The 18,455-nt window shown below is 42.0% G+C and overlaps 1 protein-coding gene across 2 annotated transcripts in view; it reads right to left on the bottom strand.

The window, feature by feature from the left end:
* Positions 1-4,016: 4,016 nt before the first annotated feature.
* mrpl3 (mitochondrial ribosomal protein L3) overlaps positions 4,017-18,455 on the bottom strand; it is a 77,142-nt gene continuing 62,703 nt past the window's right edge. For both annotated transcript variants that reach the window (XM_068001841.1, XM_068001840.1), the window contains exon 10: positions 4,017-4,958. In XM_068001841.1, coding sequence (XP_067857942.1) covers positions 4,809-4,958 — 150 coding nt within the window. In that variant the 3' untranslated portion in view covers positions 4,017-4,808. The remainder of the gene's footprint in view (positions 4,959-18,455) is intronic.

The following is an 18,455-nucleotide window of genomic DNA, read 5'->3' as shown; positions in this document are numbered from 1 at the left end:
AGCTTAGCTAGCTCAAGTAATAGAAAATAATTTTGACTGCTGTGCTAAGTTATGATAGAAGCAATATTCTTACATAGCAGTTCCTTTCTTTTTCACACTACCTATGGAAGCTATCTGGTCCAATTATCTCTTTTTGAAGGTTTCAGACCAATACTCTGGTTTGAACAAGACAGGTTGATAAGTTTTTAAAAAATGATTGGCACCAAGCAGATTTAAATAACTGTTCAATACAAAAAAATCTGCCAAATATTTAATAAAATTCCAGAAGTTGCTTGTATTTGAATTGAATGGCTTGTATCAAGTTAAGCTGGAACATGATTTTCAAGTGAAACTAGTTTTTAGACGTTATGTACCACAACAGAAATAATGAAGGCTAAATCAGACAAAAATACTTCATTTTTGTCATATCCTTTGTTTCCTACAAAGTCTTAATTGTGTAAATATATTAAAGAGTGCGATGAAATAATTTCACTGAAGTACTACTTTTCTGTTTGCAAATTACACACTTCCAAAACTTTATATGAGCAATTTGGAGATGAACACTCCTCCAGGGACTCTGACTGCGTAATTCTATGACAATTGTGCATGCTTATAACTTTTTAAAAACTTTGCTCTTGGAATGTGGGTAACGCTGGCATGGCTGCATTTATTACCCATCCCTGGTTGCTCCGAGGTGCTGGCCAGCCTACTCCTTGAACCGCTGCAGTCCTTGTGGTGATAGTGCTTCCACAATGGTGTTAGGTAGGGAATTGCAGGATTCTGACCCAGTGATGAAAAAACAGCGAAAGGGTGGTGGAAGCAGATTCAATGGTGGCTTACATAAAGGAATATACTTGAAAGGAAAAAATTTGCAGGGCTACGGGGAAAAGCAGGGGAATGGGACTAACTGGATTGCTTTTACAAAATGCCAGCATGGGTTTGATTGGCTAAACGGCCTCTTTCTGTGCTGTAACCATTCTATGATTTTATATATCCAAGTCAGATCGGTGTGTGACTTGGGGGAGATGGTGTTACCACAACTTTGCTGCTCTCATCCCTCTCAGTGGTAGAGGGAAGGGAGGTGCTATTGAGGTAACCTTAGTGAGTTTTTGCAGTGCATCCTGGAGATCATACATACCGCAGCCACAGTGCTGCAGTGGTCGAGAGGGCGGTTATTGAGTCCAGTGGCAGGGACGCTGATCAAGCGAAGTGCTTTGTCCTGGCTGGTATCAGGCTTCTTGAGCTCTGTTGCAGCTGCACCCATCCAGGTGAAAGGCGAGTATTCTGCCACACTCCTGAAGTGAGCATTAAAGGTCAGCCACACCCAGCCTTTGTTCTGTTCTTCTAACCACATTGTTGATCTAACTGGTCCATTTGGCACCCCATCCACCACCCTAAACATTCACTCCCTTCACCAACGGTGCACTGGGGCTACAGTACCATCCACAGGTGCACTGCAGCAACTCGCCAAGGCTTCTTCGACAGCACCTCCCAAACCCGCGACCTCTACCACCTAGAAGGACAAGAGCAGCAGGCACGTGGGAACACCACCACCTGCACGTTCCCCTCCAAGTCACACACCATTCCGACTTGGAAATATATCGCCGTTCCTTCATCATCGCTGGGTCAAAGTCCTGGAACTCCCTTCCTAACAGCACTGTGGGAGAACCTTCACCACACGGACTGCAGCGGTTCAAGGCGGCGGCTCACCTTCTCAAGGGCAATTAGGGATGGGCAATAAATGCTGGCCTTGCCAGCGACGCCCACATCCCATGAACGAATTTTTAAAAAGTTAATCTACTGGTCAATGGTGATTCATACAATATTGATGGTGGGGGTCTCTGTAATGGTGGTGCCACTGAAGGTCAGGGGTGATGGCTTGGCCTTTTTTTGTTGGAGATAGTCCATTGCATGGTACTCAGCTACAACAACACTCAAGCAGGCATTAAAGAGTCAACCACATTGGTGTGGATCTGGAGTGATATATAGGGACAGACCGGGTAAGGACAACAGGTTTCCAAACACAGGGGTGATGGGTGAGCAGGACTTGGTGCGGGTTAGGATACGAGCAACAGAATTTTGGATGAGCTCAAATTTATGGAGGGTGGAAGATGGGAGGTCAGCCAGGAAAGCACTGGAAGAGTCATATCTGGAGGTAACAAAATGCATTGATGAGGGTTTCTAGGTATCTTGCTTCATTAATAAAAATAAGTTTCAAATGCAATAGGCAAAACTGTAACTTAATATATTCAACTGACAAAGTAATTTAGAATCATAGAATCTTGCAGCATTGGAGGCCATTTGGCCGGTCCTCCCCATGCCAGTTCTTTGAAAGAGCTGCCAAATTAGTCCTACACCCCAGCTTTTTCCCCATAACCCTGTAAATTCGTCCTCTTCAAGTACATGTTCAAACTTGCCTTTTGAACGTTCCTATGGAATCTGATTCCATCACCCTTTCACGTAGTGTGATCCAGATCCTAACAAATGTGTGAAAAAATTTCTCATTTCCCCTCTGGTTCTTTTGCCAATTATTTTAACTCTTACTACTGATTACTGACCCACTTGCCAGAAGAAACAGTTTCTCCCTATTTGATCTATCAAAACCCCTCAATATTTTGAATACCTGTTATTAGGTCTCCCCTTAACCTTCTCTGCTCTAAAGGGAAACAATCCCAACTTCTCATCACTGAAATCCCTCATCCCTGGTAACATCCTGGTAAACCTCTTCTGTACCCTAAGGCCTTGACATCCTTTCTAAAGTGTAGTGCCCAGAATTGTACAGAATACTCCGGCCGAAGCCTAACCAGTGATTTGTAAAGGTTTAGCATGACTTCCTTGTTTTTGTATTCAATGCCCCTATTTACAAAGCCAAGTATTCCATACGCTTATCAGCTTGCCCTGCCACCTTCAAAGATTTGTGAATATGCACCCTCTTGTATCCCCCTCAAAATAGTACCATTTAGAATATACTGCTGCTCCATGTTGTTCTCCACAAAGTGTATCACTTCACACTTACCATCTTTAAATTGCATCCGCTTTTTGTCTGCCAATTTCATCAGTCTATGTCCTCCTGAAGTCTGCTACTATCCTGCTAACTATTTACTACGTTGCCAAGTTTTGTATCATCCGCAAACTTAGAAATTGTACTCCCTATTCCAAAGTCCAGGTCATTTATATTTAATAAGAAAAGCATTGGTCCCAATACTGATCCCTGGGGGACCCCACTGCATACTTCTCTCCAGTCAGAAAAACATCTGTTCACCACTACTCTTTGCCTCCTATCCCTTAGCTAATTATGTATCCAAGTTACCACCACCGTCCCTTTAATCCCATTTGCTTCTATTTTCTGAATAAGTCTGTTAAGTGGTACTTTATCAAATGGCTTTTGAAAGTGCATATATACATCTACTGCACTACCTTCATCAACCCTCTCTGATACTTCAAATAACTCAATCAGGTTCAATTTGAGGTACAATTCAAATACAAATACATATATACAGAAGATGCTGAATGTCCTCTACTGGACTATGAAAAACAGCCTGGTAATAATGTAGCATTAATGTAATATACCTTCAGATCCTATGATACAAGGCTTAAACCATTCAGAACTGCTACATGGCAGCTAAAAAAGTTTTTGCCCTCACTACATGAAGGACAGTAGGAATACACATCCATCACACTTTAATGAGTGCCCGTCGAATCTCTGATAACTTGACTTATAGAGCAAGTTAACTACTAGGTAGACATTGACAAGGGCAAACTACTTGTGACAAGATAGAAGCTAAAATGGTTGCAAAATTTAAACCAGAATAGAGAGAGTGACAGTAGTTGGTATTGTTGAAGAAGTCTAGAATTCAGAAGGAAAACCTCCAACTTTTCTTGACACGTTACTCTTCAAAGTACACTGAATTTCAATTTTTTTTCACTATGCTGAAATGGAAACAAATCCATCATGTTTAGTTGTGTAATATGTTTTATCTGTACGTGCCCAGTTAGCAGTGGATGGAAGTTTAGTTATCAAACAAATTTGTTCAGTGTTTTCACAGAATTAGTGCATTGTTTAATATTGGAGATAACAGTTTTGATGGCATGTTACTATGTATGGTATAATTGTTGCAGCTTTGCATATTGTACAGTGCAGCTGAAGCCAACTGTAGATTCAATACCATTGCCCTTTTGAGATTAGCTAACTCAGCAAAGACCAGGGACTGAACGAGATGTCCCTGATGTTTGATTTTGTTTCACACAGCATAGTACGTGGCAGTTAAGTTAACAAATCACCATTATATTGCATTAATTTTAAAATAATTTAAATTACTCAGACCAAAATATTTGGAAATCATTTTCTATTAATATTTTATTTCATGTATATTTTCTGCCACCCCCCCCCCACCCAGTATCGGTATTTTAAAAGAAACAATAACTTCCACTGTGTATTTAATCAACTTAAAGTTGCAAATTCTGCAGTCATAACACGGTTCCAATGAATAAAACCTTCAGAATTTTGCAGTATTATTTTTTTTCTTTTCAGAATGCATCCAAGTAGCCTTCTGTAACAAATTCATAATGCAAAATCATGGCATATTCTGGGTCGTCAAATTAGACCAGTCCATGCTCAAAGCTTGCACTACAAATAGCCTCTGAATATTTTACTGTCATTGCATCATAACTCTTCACTCCATGAATTTATTTTATTTTTGCTTCAGTTCTTGCAGAATAGACCAGCAGCACGAGCCAATACATGAAAATCAGCTCTGGATGAAACAAACGTGAGCCAGGTTATGTGAGGTGTGAGTAGCTGGCATCAGAACAACTTGAAAGTGTCCACGTTAGGAGAAAATGACAGAAGGCTCAGTGAATTGGAACATTTCATCATCAAACAGGTCTTCTGGCAGCTCTTCATTTCCATCAGCAAAGTAAGTTGGAAATGGTGGATTCTTATTGTCTTCTTGATGAGTAGGTAAAGTGGTGTCATTGACCTGGTACAAAAATACAATAACGATTGTAAAAATACACTTTAATCTTAAATCAGTCGGTATGATTTCTGCATTTAATGTGTTAAACCAACTATTCCAAAGAATACACATCATTCCAAATTGATAAAACCAATTTCTGGGGAAAATTCTAATTTGGAGAAACCTTTGAGGTTTCCACTTGTAATAGTTCAATTTTACCTTTTTCATATTTACAGCTTGATGCAGAACACATGCTATCCCTCACAAATCTTATAATGACTTGGCCACAACAGCTAATCACCTGAAGGTGGGGCAGGCCTGACTCATCTGAGTCTCAACTGTAGAAATACAGGGGCCTGTCAGTGCGGACTGCACGGTGTGCGGATATTACACAGTGTGCTGAGAGTTCGGTACGTGTGGGAGTTAGGTGAAGTGGGGGAAGGAGGTGCTGCTTTGCCTTGCTTTTCTTGCAGAGCGGTAGTGGACCTGAGAGCGGTGAGCGGCGGGAGAGAGCGAGACCAGAGCGGGGATATAAACAGCGCGGAGAGAGCGAGACCAGAGCTTACTCTGAGAGCGAGACTCTGAGACCAGCGGCAGTTCGGGGTGACGTCACCAGTCAGAAAGTGACGCGGCACAGGGGAGGCAGCTGATTGGTGAGTAGGTTCAGGTGAGTATTTCTACCATTTTACTGTAAGTAAAGTAATAAGAAAGGGAAGATCTGCAGGTTTTATAGCAGATAGTGTTTTTTTTAGTGAACCTAGGTCCCTAGTATAGTTAACATTTTCTAATTTCAACGTAATTTAAAAGGGGTAACTCAGCTAAGGCAAGTCATGGCAGCAGACCTCGCACCCGTGATATGCTCCTCCTGCAAGATGTGGGAAGTCATGGACACTACCAGTGTCCCTGCCGACCATGTGTGCGGGAAGTGTGTCCACCTGCAGCTACTGACCGATCGTATCTCGGAGCTGGAGCTGCGGGTGGACTCACTGTGGAGCATCCGCGATGCAGAGAAACTCGTGGATAGCACGTTTAGCGAGTTGGTCACACCGCAGGTAAAGGGTATACAGGCAGGAAGTGAATGGGTGACCACCAGGAAGAGTAAGAGATGCAGGCAGGTAGTGCAGGGGTCCCCTGTGGCCATCCCCCTCTCAAACAGATATGCCACTTTGGATGCTGTTGGGGGGGATGACTTATCAGGGGAAGGCAGCAGCAGCCAACTTCCTGGCACCACGGGTAGCTCTGCTGCACAGGCTGGGAGGAAAAAGAGTGGCAGAGCTATAGTGATAGGGGACTCAATTGTAAGGGGAATAGACAGGCGTTTCTGTGGCCGCAACCGAGACTCCAGGATGGTGTGTTGCCTCCCTGGTGCAAGGATCAAGGATGTCTCGGAGCGGCTACAGAACATTTTGGAGGGGGAGGGCGAACAGCCAGCTGTCGTGGTGCACATAGGCACCAACGATATAGGTAAAAAAGGGGATGAGGTCCTAAAAGCAGAATATAGGGAGTTAGGAGGTAAATTAAAAAATAGGACCTCAAAGGTAGTAATCTCAGGATTGCTGCCAGTGCCACGTGCTAGTCAGAGTAGAAATAGGAGGATATTTCAAATGAATACGTGGCTAGAGGAATGGTGCAAGGGGGAGGGATTCAAATTCCTGGGACACTGGAAACGGTTCTGGGGGAGGTGGGACCAGTACAAACCGGACGGTCTGCACCTGGGCAGGGCCGGGACCGCTGTCCTAGGAGGAGTGTTTGCTAGTGCTGTTGGGGAGGGTTTAAACTAAAGTGGCAGGGGGTTGGGAACCTGAGCAGGGAGAGAGAGGAAAGCGTAACAGGAAGGGACAGAAGGTATGGAGTAATAGGTAAAGTGTTAAAAAAGGAAAAAGCAGGAACTAAGCGTCACAAAACAGATTTGAAAGTTCTTTATCTGAATGCACGTAGCATTCGTAATAAAATGGACGAGTTAACGGCACAAATAACTACGTATGGGTATGATCTTGTGGCCATTACAGAAACATGGCTGCAGGGTGACAACGACTGGGAATTAAATATGCCAGGGTATTTAACAATCAGGAAGGACAGGCAGGAAGGAAGGGGAGGTGGGGTGGCTATGTTAATAAAGGAAGGAATCACTGTAATACAGAGAAATGATATTGGGACAAAGCATCAAGATAATGAAACAGTTTGGGTGGAGATAAGGAATAATAAGGGAAAAAAAACATTAGTGGGCGTAGTATATAGGCCTCCTAATAGTTGCAACTCTGCTGGAAGAAGTATTAATCAGGAGATAGTCGGGGCATGTAATAAGGGAACAGCCATAATTATGGGGGATTTTAATTATCATATTAACTGGACAAATCAAATTGGGCAGAGCAGCCTTGAGGACGAGTTCATTGAGTGCATCAGGGATGGATTTCTTGAGCAGTATATAACTGATCCTACAAGGGGGCAGGCAACCTTGGACCTGGTCCTGTGTAATGAGTCAGGATTAATTAATAATGTCCTAGTTAAGGATCCCCTTGGAACGAGCGACCACAACATGGTTGAATTCCATATCCAATTAGAGGGTGAGAAGGTTGATTCTCAAACAAGCGTACTGAGCTTGAATAAAGGAGACTATGATGGTATGAGAGCGGAATTGATTAAAGTGGACTGGGAAAATAGATTAAAGGGTAAGACGGTACATGAGCAGTGGTGTTCATTTAGGGAGTTATTTTACAACTTTCAAAATAAATATATTCCACTGAGGAAAAAAGGGTGTAAAAGAAATGACAGCCACCCGTGGCTAAGTAAAGAAATCAAGGATAGTATCCGACTAAAAACAAGGACATATAAGGTAGCCAAACTTAGTGGGAGGATAGAAGATTGGGAATTCTTCAAAAGACAGCAAAAAGTAACTAAAGGATTGATTAAGAAAGGGAAGTTAGATTATGAAAAGAAATTAGCAAAAAATATAAAAACAGATAGCAAGAGTTTCTATAGTTATATAAAAAGAAAAAGGGTGGCTAAGGCAAACATAGGTCCCTTAGAGGATGAGACCGGGAAATTAATGGTGGGAAACATGGAGATGGCAAAAATGCTGAACAAATATTTTGTTTCAGTCTTTACAGTAGAGGACACTAAGAATATCCCAACACTGGACAAACAGGGGACTCTCGGGGGGGAGGAGCTAAATACGATTAAAATCACTCAGGAGATGGTACTCAGTAAAATAATGGGACTCAAGGCGGATAAATCCCCTGGACCTGATGGCTTCCATCCTAGGGTCTTGAGGGAAGTGGCAGTAGGGATTGTGGATGCTTTGGTGATAGTTTTCCAAAATTCCCTGGACTCAGGAGAGGTCCCGGCAGATTGGAAAACTGCTAATGTAACACCGTTATTTAAAAAGGGTAGTAGGCAGAAGGCTGGAAATTATAGGCCAGTTAGCTTAACATCTGTGGTGGGTAAAATTTTGGAGTCTATTATTAAGGAGACAGTAACGGAACATTTAGATAAGCATAATTTAATAGGACAAAGTCAGCATGGCTTCATGAAGGGGAAGTCATGTCTGACAAATTTGCTTGAGTTCTTCGAGGATATAACGTATAGGGTGGATAAAGGGGAACCAGTGGACGTAGTGTATTTAGACTTCCAGAAGGCATTCGACAAGGTGCCACATGAAAGATTATTACTTAAGATAAAAAATCACGGGATTGGGGGTAATATTCTGGCATGGGTGGAGGATTGGTTATCAAACAGGAAGCAGAGAGTTGGGATAAATGGTTCATTTTCGGACTGGCAACCAGTAACCAGTGGTGTTCCACAGGGGTCGGTGCTGGGTCCCCAACTCTTTACAATCTATATTAACGATTTGGAGGAGGGGACCGAGTGCAACATATCAAAATTTGCAGATGATACAAAGATGGGAGGGAAAGTAGAGAGTGAGGAGGACATAAAAAACCTGCAAGGGGATATAGACAGGCTGGGTGAGTGGGCGGAGATTTGGCAGATGCAATATAATATTGGAAAATGTGAGGTTATGCACTTTGGCAGGAAAAATCAGAGAGCAAGTTATTTTCTTAATGGCGAGAGACTGGAAAGTACTGCAGTACAAAGGGATCTGGGGGTCCTAGTGCAAGAAAATCAAAAAGTTGGTATGCAGGTGCAGCAGGTGATCAAGAAAGCCAACGGAATGTTGGCTTTTATTGCTAGGGGGATAGAATATAAAAACAGGGAGGTATTGCTGCAGTTATATAAGGTATTGGTGAGACCGCACCTGGAATACTGCATACAGTTTTGGTCTCCATACTTAAGAAAAGACATACTTGCTCTCGAGGCAGTACAAAGAAGGTTCACTCGGTTAATCCCGGGGATGAGGGGGCGCACATATGAGGAGAGGTTGAGTAGATTGGGACTCTACTCATTGGAGTTCAGAAGAATGAGAGGCGATCTTATTGAAACATATAAGATTGTGAGGGGTCTTGATCGGGTGGATGCAGTAAGGATGTTCCCAAAGATGGGTGAAACTAGAACTAGGGGGCATAATCTTAGAATAAGGGGCTGCTCTTTCAAAACTGAGATGAGGAGAAACTTCTTCACTCAGAGGGTGGTAGGTCTGTGGAATATGCTGCCCCAGGAAGCTGTGGAAGCTACATCATTAGATAAATTTAAAACAGAAATAGACAGTTTCCTCGAAGTAAAGGGAATTAGGGGTTATGGGGAGCGGGCAGGAAATTGGACATGAAGCTGAGTTCGGATCGGTCAATGCCCTGTGGGTGGCGGAGAGGGCCCAGGGGCTATGTGGCCGGGTCCTGCTCCGACTTCTTGTGTTCTTTAGATTTGTGGTTGGGATCAGATCAGCCATGATCTTATTAAATGGCGGAGCAGGCTCGAGGGGCCGATTGGCCTACTCCTGCTCCAATTTCTTATGTTCTTATGTTCTTAAAACATAACCCAGGGTTCTGACAAAAGGACATCAATCTGAAGTGTTAACCCTATCTTCCTCTCTCCACAGATGCTGCCTGACCCTTTTGCTTTATTGTGTAAACTTTTTGGTGTGGGCAACCATTATAAATGCTGGCACACTCCTTTAGACCCATTGCAAATATTGACATAACCCAAGAGTACCTGATCCCAACTTCCAAAAAAAAATAGCAGAATAGTATCATTCCAGAAAATGTGTTCCATTACCTCCACTTTTGATGCCCTTCTCCCAGCAAAACATTTACTCTCTCATCCCGATCATTCCTGCAGTATGGCCTCCATCTTCACGTCCTCAAATCTAAGGCGCTCAGACTTGAGTGTATCTGGCATACAACTGCTTTAGCCATCCATCACAAGATCTGGCTGGACTATATCAAGCACCATCAGGCCCAACTCTGATCTGCCAAAATCACCCATTACTCCAGGATCTCTCACCTCCTTTAAAACCCATCTGTTTGATGAAGCGTTTAGTCACCCCTCCCAGTATCGCCTACTTTGGTTTGGCATTTTTTTTAAAAAACAACAAATATGAAAATTCAGAAATCTGATGACTTTGAAGACCCCCCCCCCCCCCATCCCTGGTAAACCAGAAATTGAAAACCAAAACCCTATAAGAACCCATTATGTAGTAATTTTAAAATGCGACCTGGTGCCATAATCCAGCCACAGGATTCAAACACACTGGTCCCCGATTTACTGATGTTCCTATTTACACAGCTGGGCAACTTCCATGGAGTATGTGGAAATCCGTGTATGCTTTCACCCTCCCATCCATTGTCCTGACACATGCCTGTTTCTTTTAATAATTAAAACTGCATTCATAATCAAGCAGTGTTGCTATATATGTACATTAAGCGTAGATTTTTTTAAAAACACTTTCTTTTGATTTTCTGAGGAGAGCGCTCTCCCATAAAGAATATTCTCCTCATTTCTCTTTGTATTGATTTTCCTGTCCAACAAGAACAATGATTGCTGAAAGGGAAAACAGGCAATTTGTTCACTAGCAACTACTAATACTGTTCTGAAAATAGCTGCTAGGAGCCTGCGACAATAATGCACAATAGCTCCCCTCTCTGTACAATGTGCCTTGTTTAACTTGGGAAGTACCCAAGTATGGTGATGCTCCAGTATGGAATATCACTTATACATTTTCTTTTTCACCCTCAGGAGATGGGAGAGTGCACTGCTAAGAGGGAATGAGCTACAAAGAATGAGGTGGTGAGTTAAACTGCCAGTTTATATTGTCAGATATCCACATATATCAGCAATGGGTCAAGAGTTGACTCAGGGTTGGGGCCTACTGACCTAGGTGCAGATTAATTTATAACGGCAAAGCTGAGCCTAGATGTTGGGATGAATTTGACCTCTCTCCCTTTTTCACCTTGCGGAGTGGATAGGAGTGTGTGGTGGGCAACCCAACTGGGTCTCTTGTGCTTAACACAGTGGTAAAAGGGTAATTATATCTTTGCCACATTATCCCAGTCATAACAAGCACAAGGTTGTAAGTTTCAGATTGTAACAGATGTGGGTGTGCTGATGAAAACTATTTTTTTGCTGAGAACATAAAGAGAATCGAGAGACAGATTGAATTGTATCACACCCATCTCCTTTGATCTTTATGAATAAAAACATTCTGTGGAAATTAGGAAGTACTGTGCATAGAGCATCTGGTAAATAAGCACAATGACAACTCTGGCCAACAGACTCAGCAGTGCAGAAGTGAATGTCCATTTAGTGGTTAGACCATTCCCTTGGGACGTTTTTCTACGTTAAAGGTGTTATATCAATGCAAGTTGTTGCTCATTTCCTGTAAAAATATAAATTACAGAAAAGCAGCCACAGGTCAAATTTTTAAAATTATATTAGTTATAAATTAATTAATAGCCAAAATAAACCTGCACCAGCTAATAAATCTACATATAACAGGATATTGCTGTAGCCAAAAAAGTTATTTATTTCCAAATCTGTTTAATATTGAGAGGATGTACATAACAAAGCCACTATGAAACAACTTCACCAATTACCTGCCTTCCTTTTTTTAAAGAAAATGTATTGATAAACACACTAAATACCTTGCTGCTTTTTAAAAAAAACATGGCTCAAATTTTATTTATTCTACAGTAGTGAAGGATATTTCTGACTCAGTGAACAAATCATTCAAACAAATGATTTATATTCCACATTTTTCATTTAAGTCACGACTGTGTGTGGCATTTGTAATAACATGAATAAATTTCAGGTATCAATCCATCCAATAAAGCAGGGCAATTCAACCTTGACAGTGGATCTTGTTTGGTCCCGTGGTGCTCAAGATGCATTGATTTTTCAGATTTGTGGAGCACCACTAGGACTGCGTTTGTCACAAATTATGCTTTTTTGAGGTAAGGATACAAATCACTCAATTTTCTCTAGTGTTCTTGGTCCTCCCAACCCATGTCCTATCTATAACTGATAAGATGGGTAGACAACCTGCTCCAAGGCCACCACCAATGCAACTTTAAACTGGCCACCCACAGACACAAAACTGTGATCTGCGGATAATTTTTTCCACTTAGTCTCAGATGTTAGCACCACTGAAATCAATAATTCAAACCTAAGTCATTCACTCTACTAACTTTCCAGTGATTACGAAGATTTTATTTTTATAATCACGCCTTCTCCAATGGGAAACGACACGAACAGAGGTCAGGATTATTCAAAACCTGAATACGTGGTCTTTTTCCAGTCAGTACTAGTTTCACATTATTAAGAAAAGCAAAACCAAGCCTTGGAGCACAATTTCAGGCTGACGGTACTATAAACTTCACTTGAGATCAAAAACTTAGTAATAAATTTCCCCGTCTGCAATACTGAGTGGAAACAGCCAGTGGTTGTGGTCCATATCGGTACCAATGACATAGGTTTAAAAAAAAGGGATGAAGTTCTGCAAGGTGAATTTAAGGAGTTAGGAGATAAATTAAAAAGCAGGACTTCAAAGGTAGTGATCTCAGGATTACTACCAGTGTCACGTGCTAGTGAGTATAGGAACAGGAAAATAGACCGGATGAATGCGTGGCTGCAGGGATGGTGTAGGAGGGAGGGATTTAGATTCCTGGGACATTGGGACCGGTTCTGGGGAAGGTGGGACCTGTACAATCGGTTACACCCGAGCAGGACCGGGACCAATGTCCTCGCGGGGGTGTTTGCTAGTGCTGTTGGGGAAGGTTTAAACCAGAGCAGCAGGGGGATGGGAACCTGAGAGATGGGTCAGAAGGGAGTAAAGTTGAGAGCAGCAAGAGAGGGGAAGACCCGGGGAAATTTACAATACAAATAGTACAAACAGTTGTTCATGAACAAGTGAAAGGTAAAAGCGTACAGCAGCAGAAAGTGTACTTTAGACACTACAGATAAAGTGAATACTAGAAGGTGTAAGGCAATTAACCCAGCATCAAAGCTGAAGGTCAGGCTAGGGTGTGTGGCCCAACTAAGAGTTCTATATACAAATGCACGGAGTATAAGGAATAAATTAAATGAACTACAGGTTCAAATTCAAATTGGAGGGTATGACATGATAGCTATCACTGATGTGGAGATGCCGGTGATGGACTGGGGTGGACAAATGTAAGGAATCTTACAAGACCAGGTTATAGTCCAACAATTTTATTTTAAAATCACAAGCTTTCGGAGATTATCCCCTTCGTCACCTGACGAAGGGGATAATCTCCGAAAGCTTGTGATTTTAAAATAAAATTGTTGGACTATAACCTGGTGTTGTAAGATTCCTTACAGCTATCACTGAGACATAGCTGCAGGATGGTCAGGATTGGGAACTAAATATACCGGGTTATAAGGTCTACAGGAGAGACAGGGAAAATGGAAGAGGGGGAAGAGTAGCCTTAATGATTAGAGATGAAATCACTTCAATGTTAAAAGGAAGATATAATGAGAGGTAAGCAGCCAACAGAGACCTTATGGGTTGAATTGAGAAATAGGAAAGGATCTAAGACTATAGTGGGAGTTGTGTTTAGGACCCCTGGCAGCAGCTCTGAAGTGCTAGATTGTATAAATGCAGAGATTAGACAAGTGTGTAAGAAAGGCATAGTGATCTTAATGGGGGACTTTAACCTTCACATAGATTGGGAAAAGCAGACTAGCAACTGTCAGAAAGGTAGTGAATTTGTTGAGTGTGTTCGGGATAGCAGTATGTCCTGGAGGCAACAAGGGGGCAAGCCATACTAGATTTAGTAATGAGTAATGGACCAGATTTAGTTAACGGCTTAACTGTACGCGAACATCTATCCAATAGCGATCATAACATGATCGAGTTCAATGTAGTGTTTGAAAGGGAAAAAAAGTGAGTCAGCTGCTAAGATTCTAGACTTGAGTAAGGCTGACTTCAATGGGATGAGACAGAGACTGTCCACAGTAAACTGGGCAAATCGACTGATGATCAGTGGGAAATGTTTAAAGAAACATTTAACGTGATACAGAATCAGTTTATACCAACCCGCGGGGCAAGAACTCTACTTGTCATAAAAAACAGCCATGGACAACTAAAGAGGTAAGGGACAGTATAAGACATAAGGAAAGGGCATACAAAAAGGCAAAAAATGGCACAGATCCTGGCGAATGGGAAAGATACAAAGATCAACAAAGGGTCACAAAACAGATAGTAAGAGCAACAAAAAGAGAGTATGAAAAGAAACTTGCAAGGGATATCAAAACCAATACAAAGAACTTTTATAGTTATATTAGGAAAAAGAGGGTGGTCAGGAGCAGTGTTGGCCCCTTAAAAACTGAAAGTGGGGATATGGTCATTGACAATGGGGAAATGGCGGACATGTTGAACAATTACTTTGCGTCAGTATTCACAGTAGAAAAAGAGGATAGCCCCATGCCGGAAATCCCAAGAAAACTAATATTGAATCGGGGACAGGGACTCGATAAAATTAGTATAAGTAAAGCAATAGTAATGAAGAAAATAATAGCACTAAAGAGTGACAAATCCTCATGACCAGATGGTTTCCATCCCAGGGTTTTAAAGGAAGTAGGTGAGCACATTGCAGATGCCCTAACTATAATCTTTCAAAGTTCTCTAGATTCAGGAACTGTCCCTCTGGATTGAAAAATTGCACATATCACTTCGCTTTTTAAGAAAGGAGAGAGGGAAACCAGGGAATCATAGACCAGTTAGCCTAACATCTGTTGTGGGGAAAATGCTGGAATCTATAATTAAGGATAGGGTGACTGAACACCTCGAGAATTTTCAGTTAATCAGAGAGAGCAGCATGAATTTGTGAAAGGTAGGTCGTGCCTGACAAACCTGACTGAATTTTTTGAAGAGGTGACTAAAGTAAAGTAGTGGACAGGGGAATGTCAATGGATGTTATTTATATGGACTTCCAGAAGGCATTTGATAAAGTCCCACATAAGAGACTGTTAGCTAAGATAGAAGCCCATGGAATCGATGGAAAAGTACGGACTTGGTTAGGAAGTTGGCTGAGCGAAAGGCGACAGAGAGTAGGGATAATGGGTAGGTACTCACATTGGCAGGATGTGACTAGTGACGTCCCGCAGGGATCTGTCTTGGGGCCTCAATTATTCACAATATTTATTAACGCCTTAGATGAAGGCATAGAAAGTCTCATATCTAAGTTTGCCAATGACACAAAGATTGCTGGCATTGTAAGCAGTGTAGATGAGAACATAAAATTACAAAGCGATATTGATAGATTAGGTGAATGGGCAAAACTGTGGCAAATGGGCAAAACTGTGGCAAATGGAATTCAATGTAGACAAATGTGAGGTCATCCACTTTGGATCAAAAAAGGATAGAACAGGGTACTTTCTAAACAGTAAAAAGTTAAAAACAGTGGATGTCCAAAGGGACTTGGGGGTTCAGGTACATAGATCATTGAAGTGTCATGAACAGGTGCAGGAAATAATCAATAAGGCTAGTGGAATGCTGGCCTTTATATCTAGAGGACTAGAGTACAAGAGGGCTGAAGTTATGCTGCAGCTATACAAAACCCTGGTTAGACCGCACCTGGAGTAATGTGAGCAGTTCTGGGCACCACACCTTCGGAAGGACATATTGGCTTTGGAGGGAGTGCAGCGTAGATTTACTAGAATGATACCCGGACTTCAAGGGTTAAGTCACGAGGAGAGATTACACAAATTGGGGTTGTATTCTCTGGAGTTTCGAAGGTTAAGGGGTGATCTGATCGAAGTTTATAAGATATTAAGGGAAACGGATAGGGTGGATAGAGAGAAACTATTTCAGCTGGTTGGGGATTCTAGGAGTAGGGGGCACAGTCTAAAAATTAGAGCCAGACCTTTCAGCAGCAAGATTAGAAAACATTTCTGCACACAAAGGGTGGTAGAAATTTGGAACTCTTCCGCAAACTAGCTCATTTGCTAAATTTAAATCTGAGATAGATAGCTTTTTGGCAATCAAAGGTATTAAGGGATATGGGTCAAAGGCGGGTACATGGAGTTTGATCTTATCAAATGGCGGAGCAGGCACGAGGGGCTGAATGGCCTACTCCTGTTCCTATAAAGGCAGAAAGAACAGGCTACTTATTTAACAGTTTGTATGACCTAAAATAGGTCAGTTTTAGATGAACACCCCAGGCTCCACTTCAAATTTACACAAACAGAACTTACTGGTATATAAAGAGTCTACCAGGTGCTCCATATATTCAGTTCAATGTTTTGCTGCAAATTACTTTGCAAGTAAAGTAGGTATGGATCACATTGAAAGAGTTCCCTGGAGTATGCTGAAGAAGTGGCGTTCAAATCCAAGAGCAACGAGAAACCACGACAAATCATAATCTACTCATAAAATCATAGAAATTCACAGCACAGGAGGCGGCCATTTGGCCAATCGTGTCTGTGCCGGCTGAAAAAGAGCCATCCATCCTAATCCCACTTTCCAGCTCTCGGTCCGTAGCCTTGTAGGTTGCGGCACTTCAAGTGCACATTCAAGCACCTTTTAAATGCAATGAAGATTTCTGTCTCTAACACCCTTCCAGGCAGTGAGTTCCAGACCCATAACACTCTCTGGGTGAAAAAAAATTCCCTAAGCTCCCCTCTAATCCTTCTACCAATTACTTTAAATCTATGTCCCCTGGTTATTGACCCCTCTGCTAAGGGAAATAGGTTCTTCCTATCCACTCTATCGAGGCCCCTCGTAATTTTATACACCTCAATTAAATCTCCCCTCAGCCTCCTTTGTTCCAAAGAAAACAACCCGTGCCTATCCAACCTTTCCCCGTAGCTAAAATTCTCCAGCCCTGGCAACATCCTTGTAAATCTCCTCTGTACCCTCTGTAGTGCAATCACATCTTTCCTGTAATGTGGTGACCAGAACTGTATGCAGTACTCTAATTGTGGCTAAACCAGTGTTTTATACAGTTCTAGCATAACCTCCCTGCTCTTATATTCTATGCCTCATATGCATTCTTAACCGCCTTATCTACCTGTCCTGCTACCTTCAGGGATCTACGGATATGCACTCCGAGGACCCTCTGTTCCTTTACACCTCTCAGTATCCTCCCACTTATTCTGTACTCCCTTTCTTTGTTTGCCTTCACCAAATGCATTACCTCACACTTCTCCGGATAGAATTTCATTTGCCACTTTTCTGCCCACCTGACTAGTCCATTGATATCTTCCTGCAGTCTATAGATTTCCTCCTTACTATCAACCACATAGCCAATTTTTGTATCACCTGCAAACTTCTTAATCATGCCCCCTACATTTAAGTCTAAATCATTGATATATACCACAAAAAGCAAGGGACCTAGTACTGAGCCCTGCGGAACCCCAATGGAAACAGCCTTCCAGTCACAAAAACACCCGTTGACCATTTCCCTTTGTTTCCTGCCACTGAGTCAATTTTGGATCCAACTTGCCACTTTCCCTTGGATCTTATGGGCTTTTACTTTTCTGACCAGTCTGCAATGTGGGACCTTGTCAAAAGCCTTGCTAAATCCATGTAGACTATATCAAATGCGCTACCCTTATCGACACCACTTGTTATCTCCTCAACAAATTCAATCAAGTTCGTCAGACACGACCTTTCCGTAACAAATCCATGCCAACAGTCCTTGATTAATCCGTGCCTTTCTAAATGCCGATTAATGCTGTCCCTCAGAGTTGTTTCCAATAATTTGCCCACCACCAAGGTTAGGCTGACTGGCCTGTAATTACTCAGTCTATCCCTTTCTTCCTTGTTTAAACAACGGTACAATGTTAGCAGTCCTCCAGTACTACACTGCCCGTAGCCAGAGAGGATTGGAAAATGATGGTTAGAGCCTCCGTTATTTCCTCCCTTGCTTCTCTCAACAGCCTGGGTTACATTTCATCTGGGCCTGGTGATTTATCTACTTCCAAAAATGCTAATCCCCTTAATATTTCTTCCCTAACTATGTTTATCCCAGCCAATATTTCACACAATGGGTTGTGTACAAAAAGGTTTTAATGTATTTGGATGTTGGAGGTTAAGATCATCACACATCCATATATAAACACACAAAATACTATTTGATTATTTTTTGGACTGATAAGTAATGTTAAGCT

Source organism: Heptranchias perlo, chromosome 2 (assembly GCF_035084215.1).
Source record: "Heptranchias perlo isolate sHepPer1 chromosome 2, sHepPer1.hap1, whole genome shotgun sequence".
Taxonomy (NCBI): domain Eukaryota; kingdom Metazoa; phylum Chordata; class Chondrichthyes; order Hexanchiformes; family Hexanchidae; genus Heptranchias; species Heptranchias perlo.
This window is presented reverse-complemented; position numbering and strand designations above follow the sequence as displayed.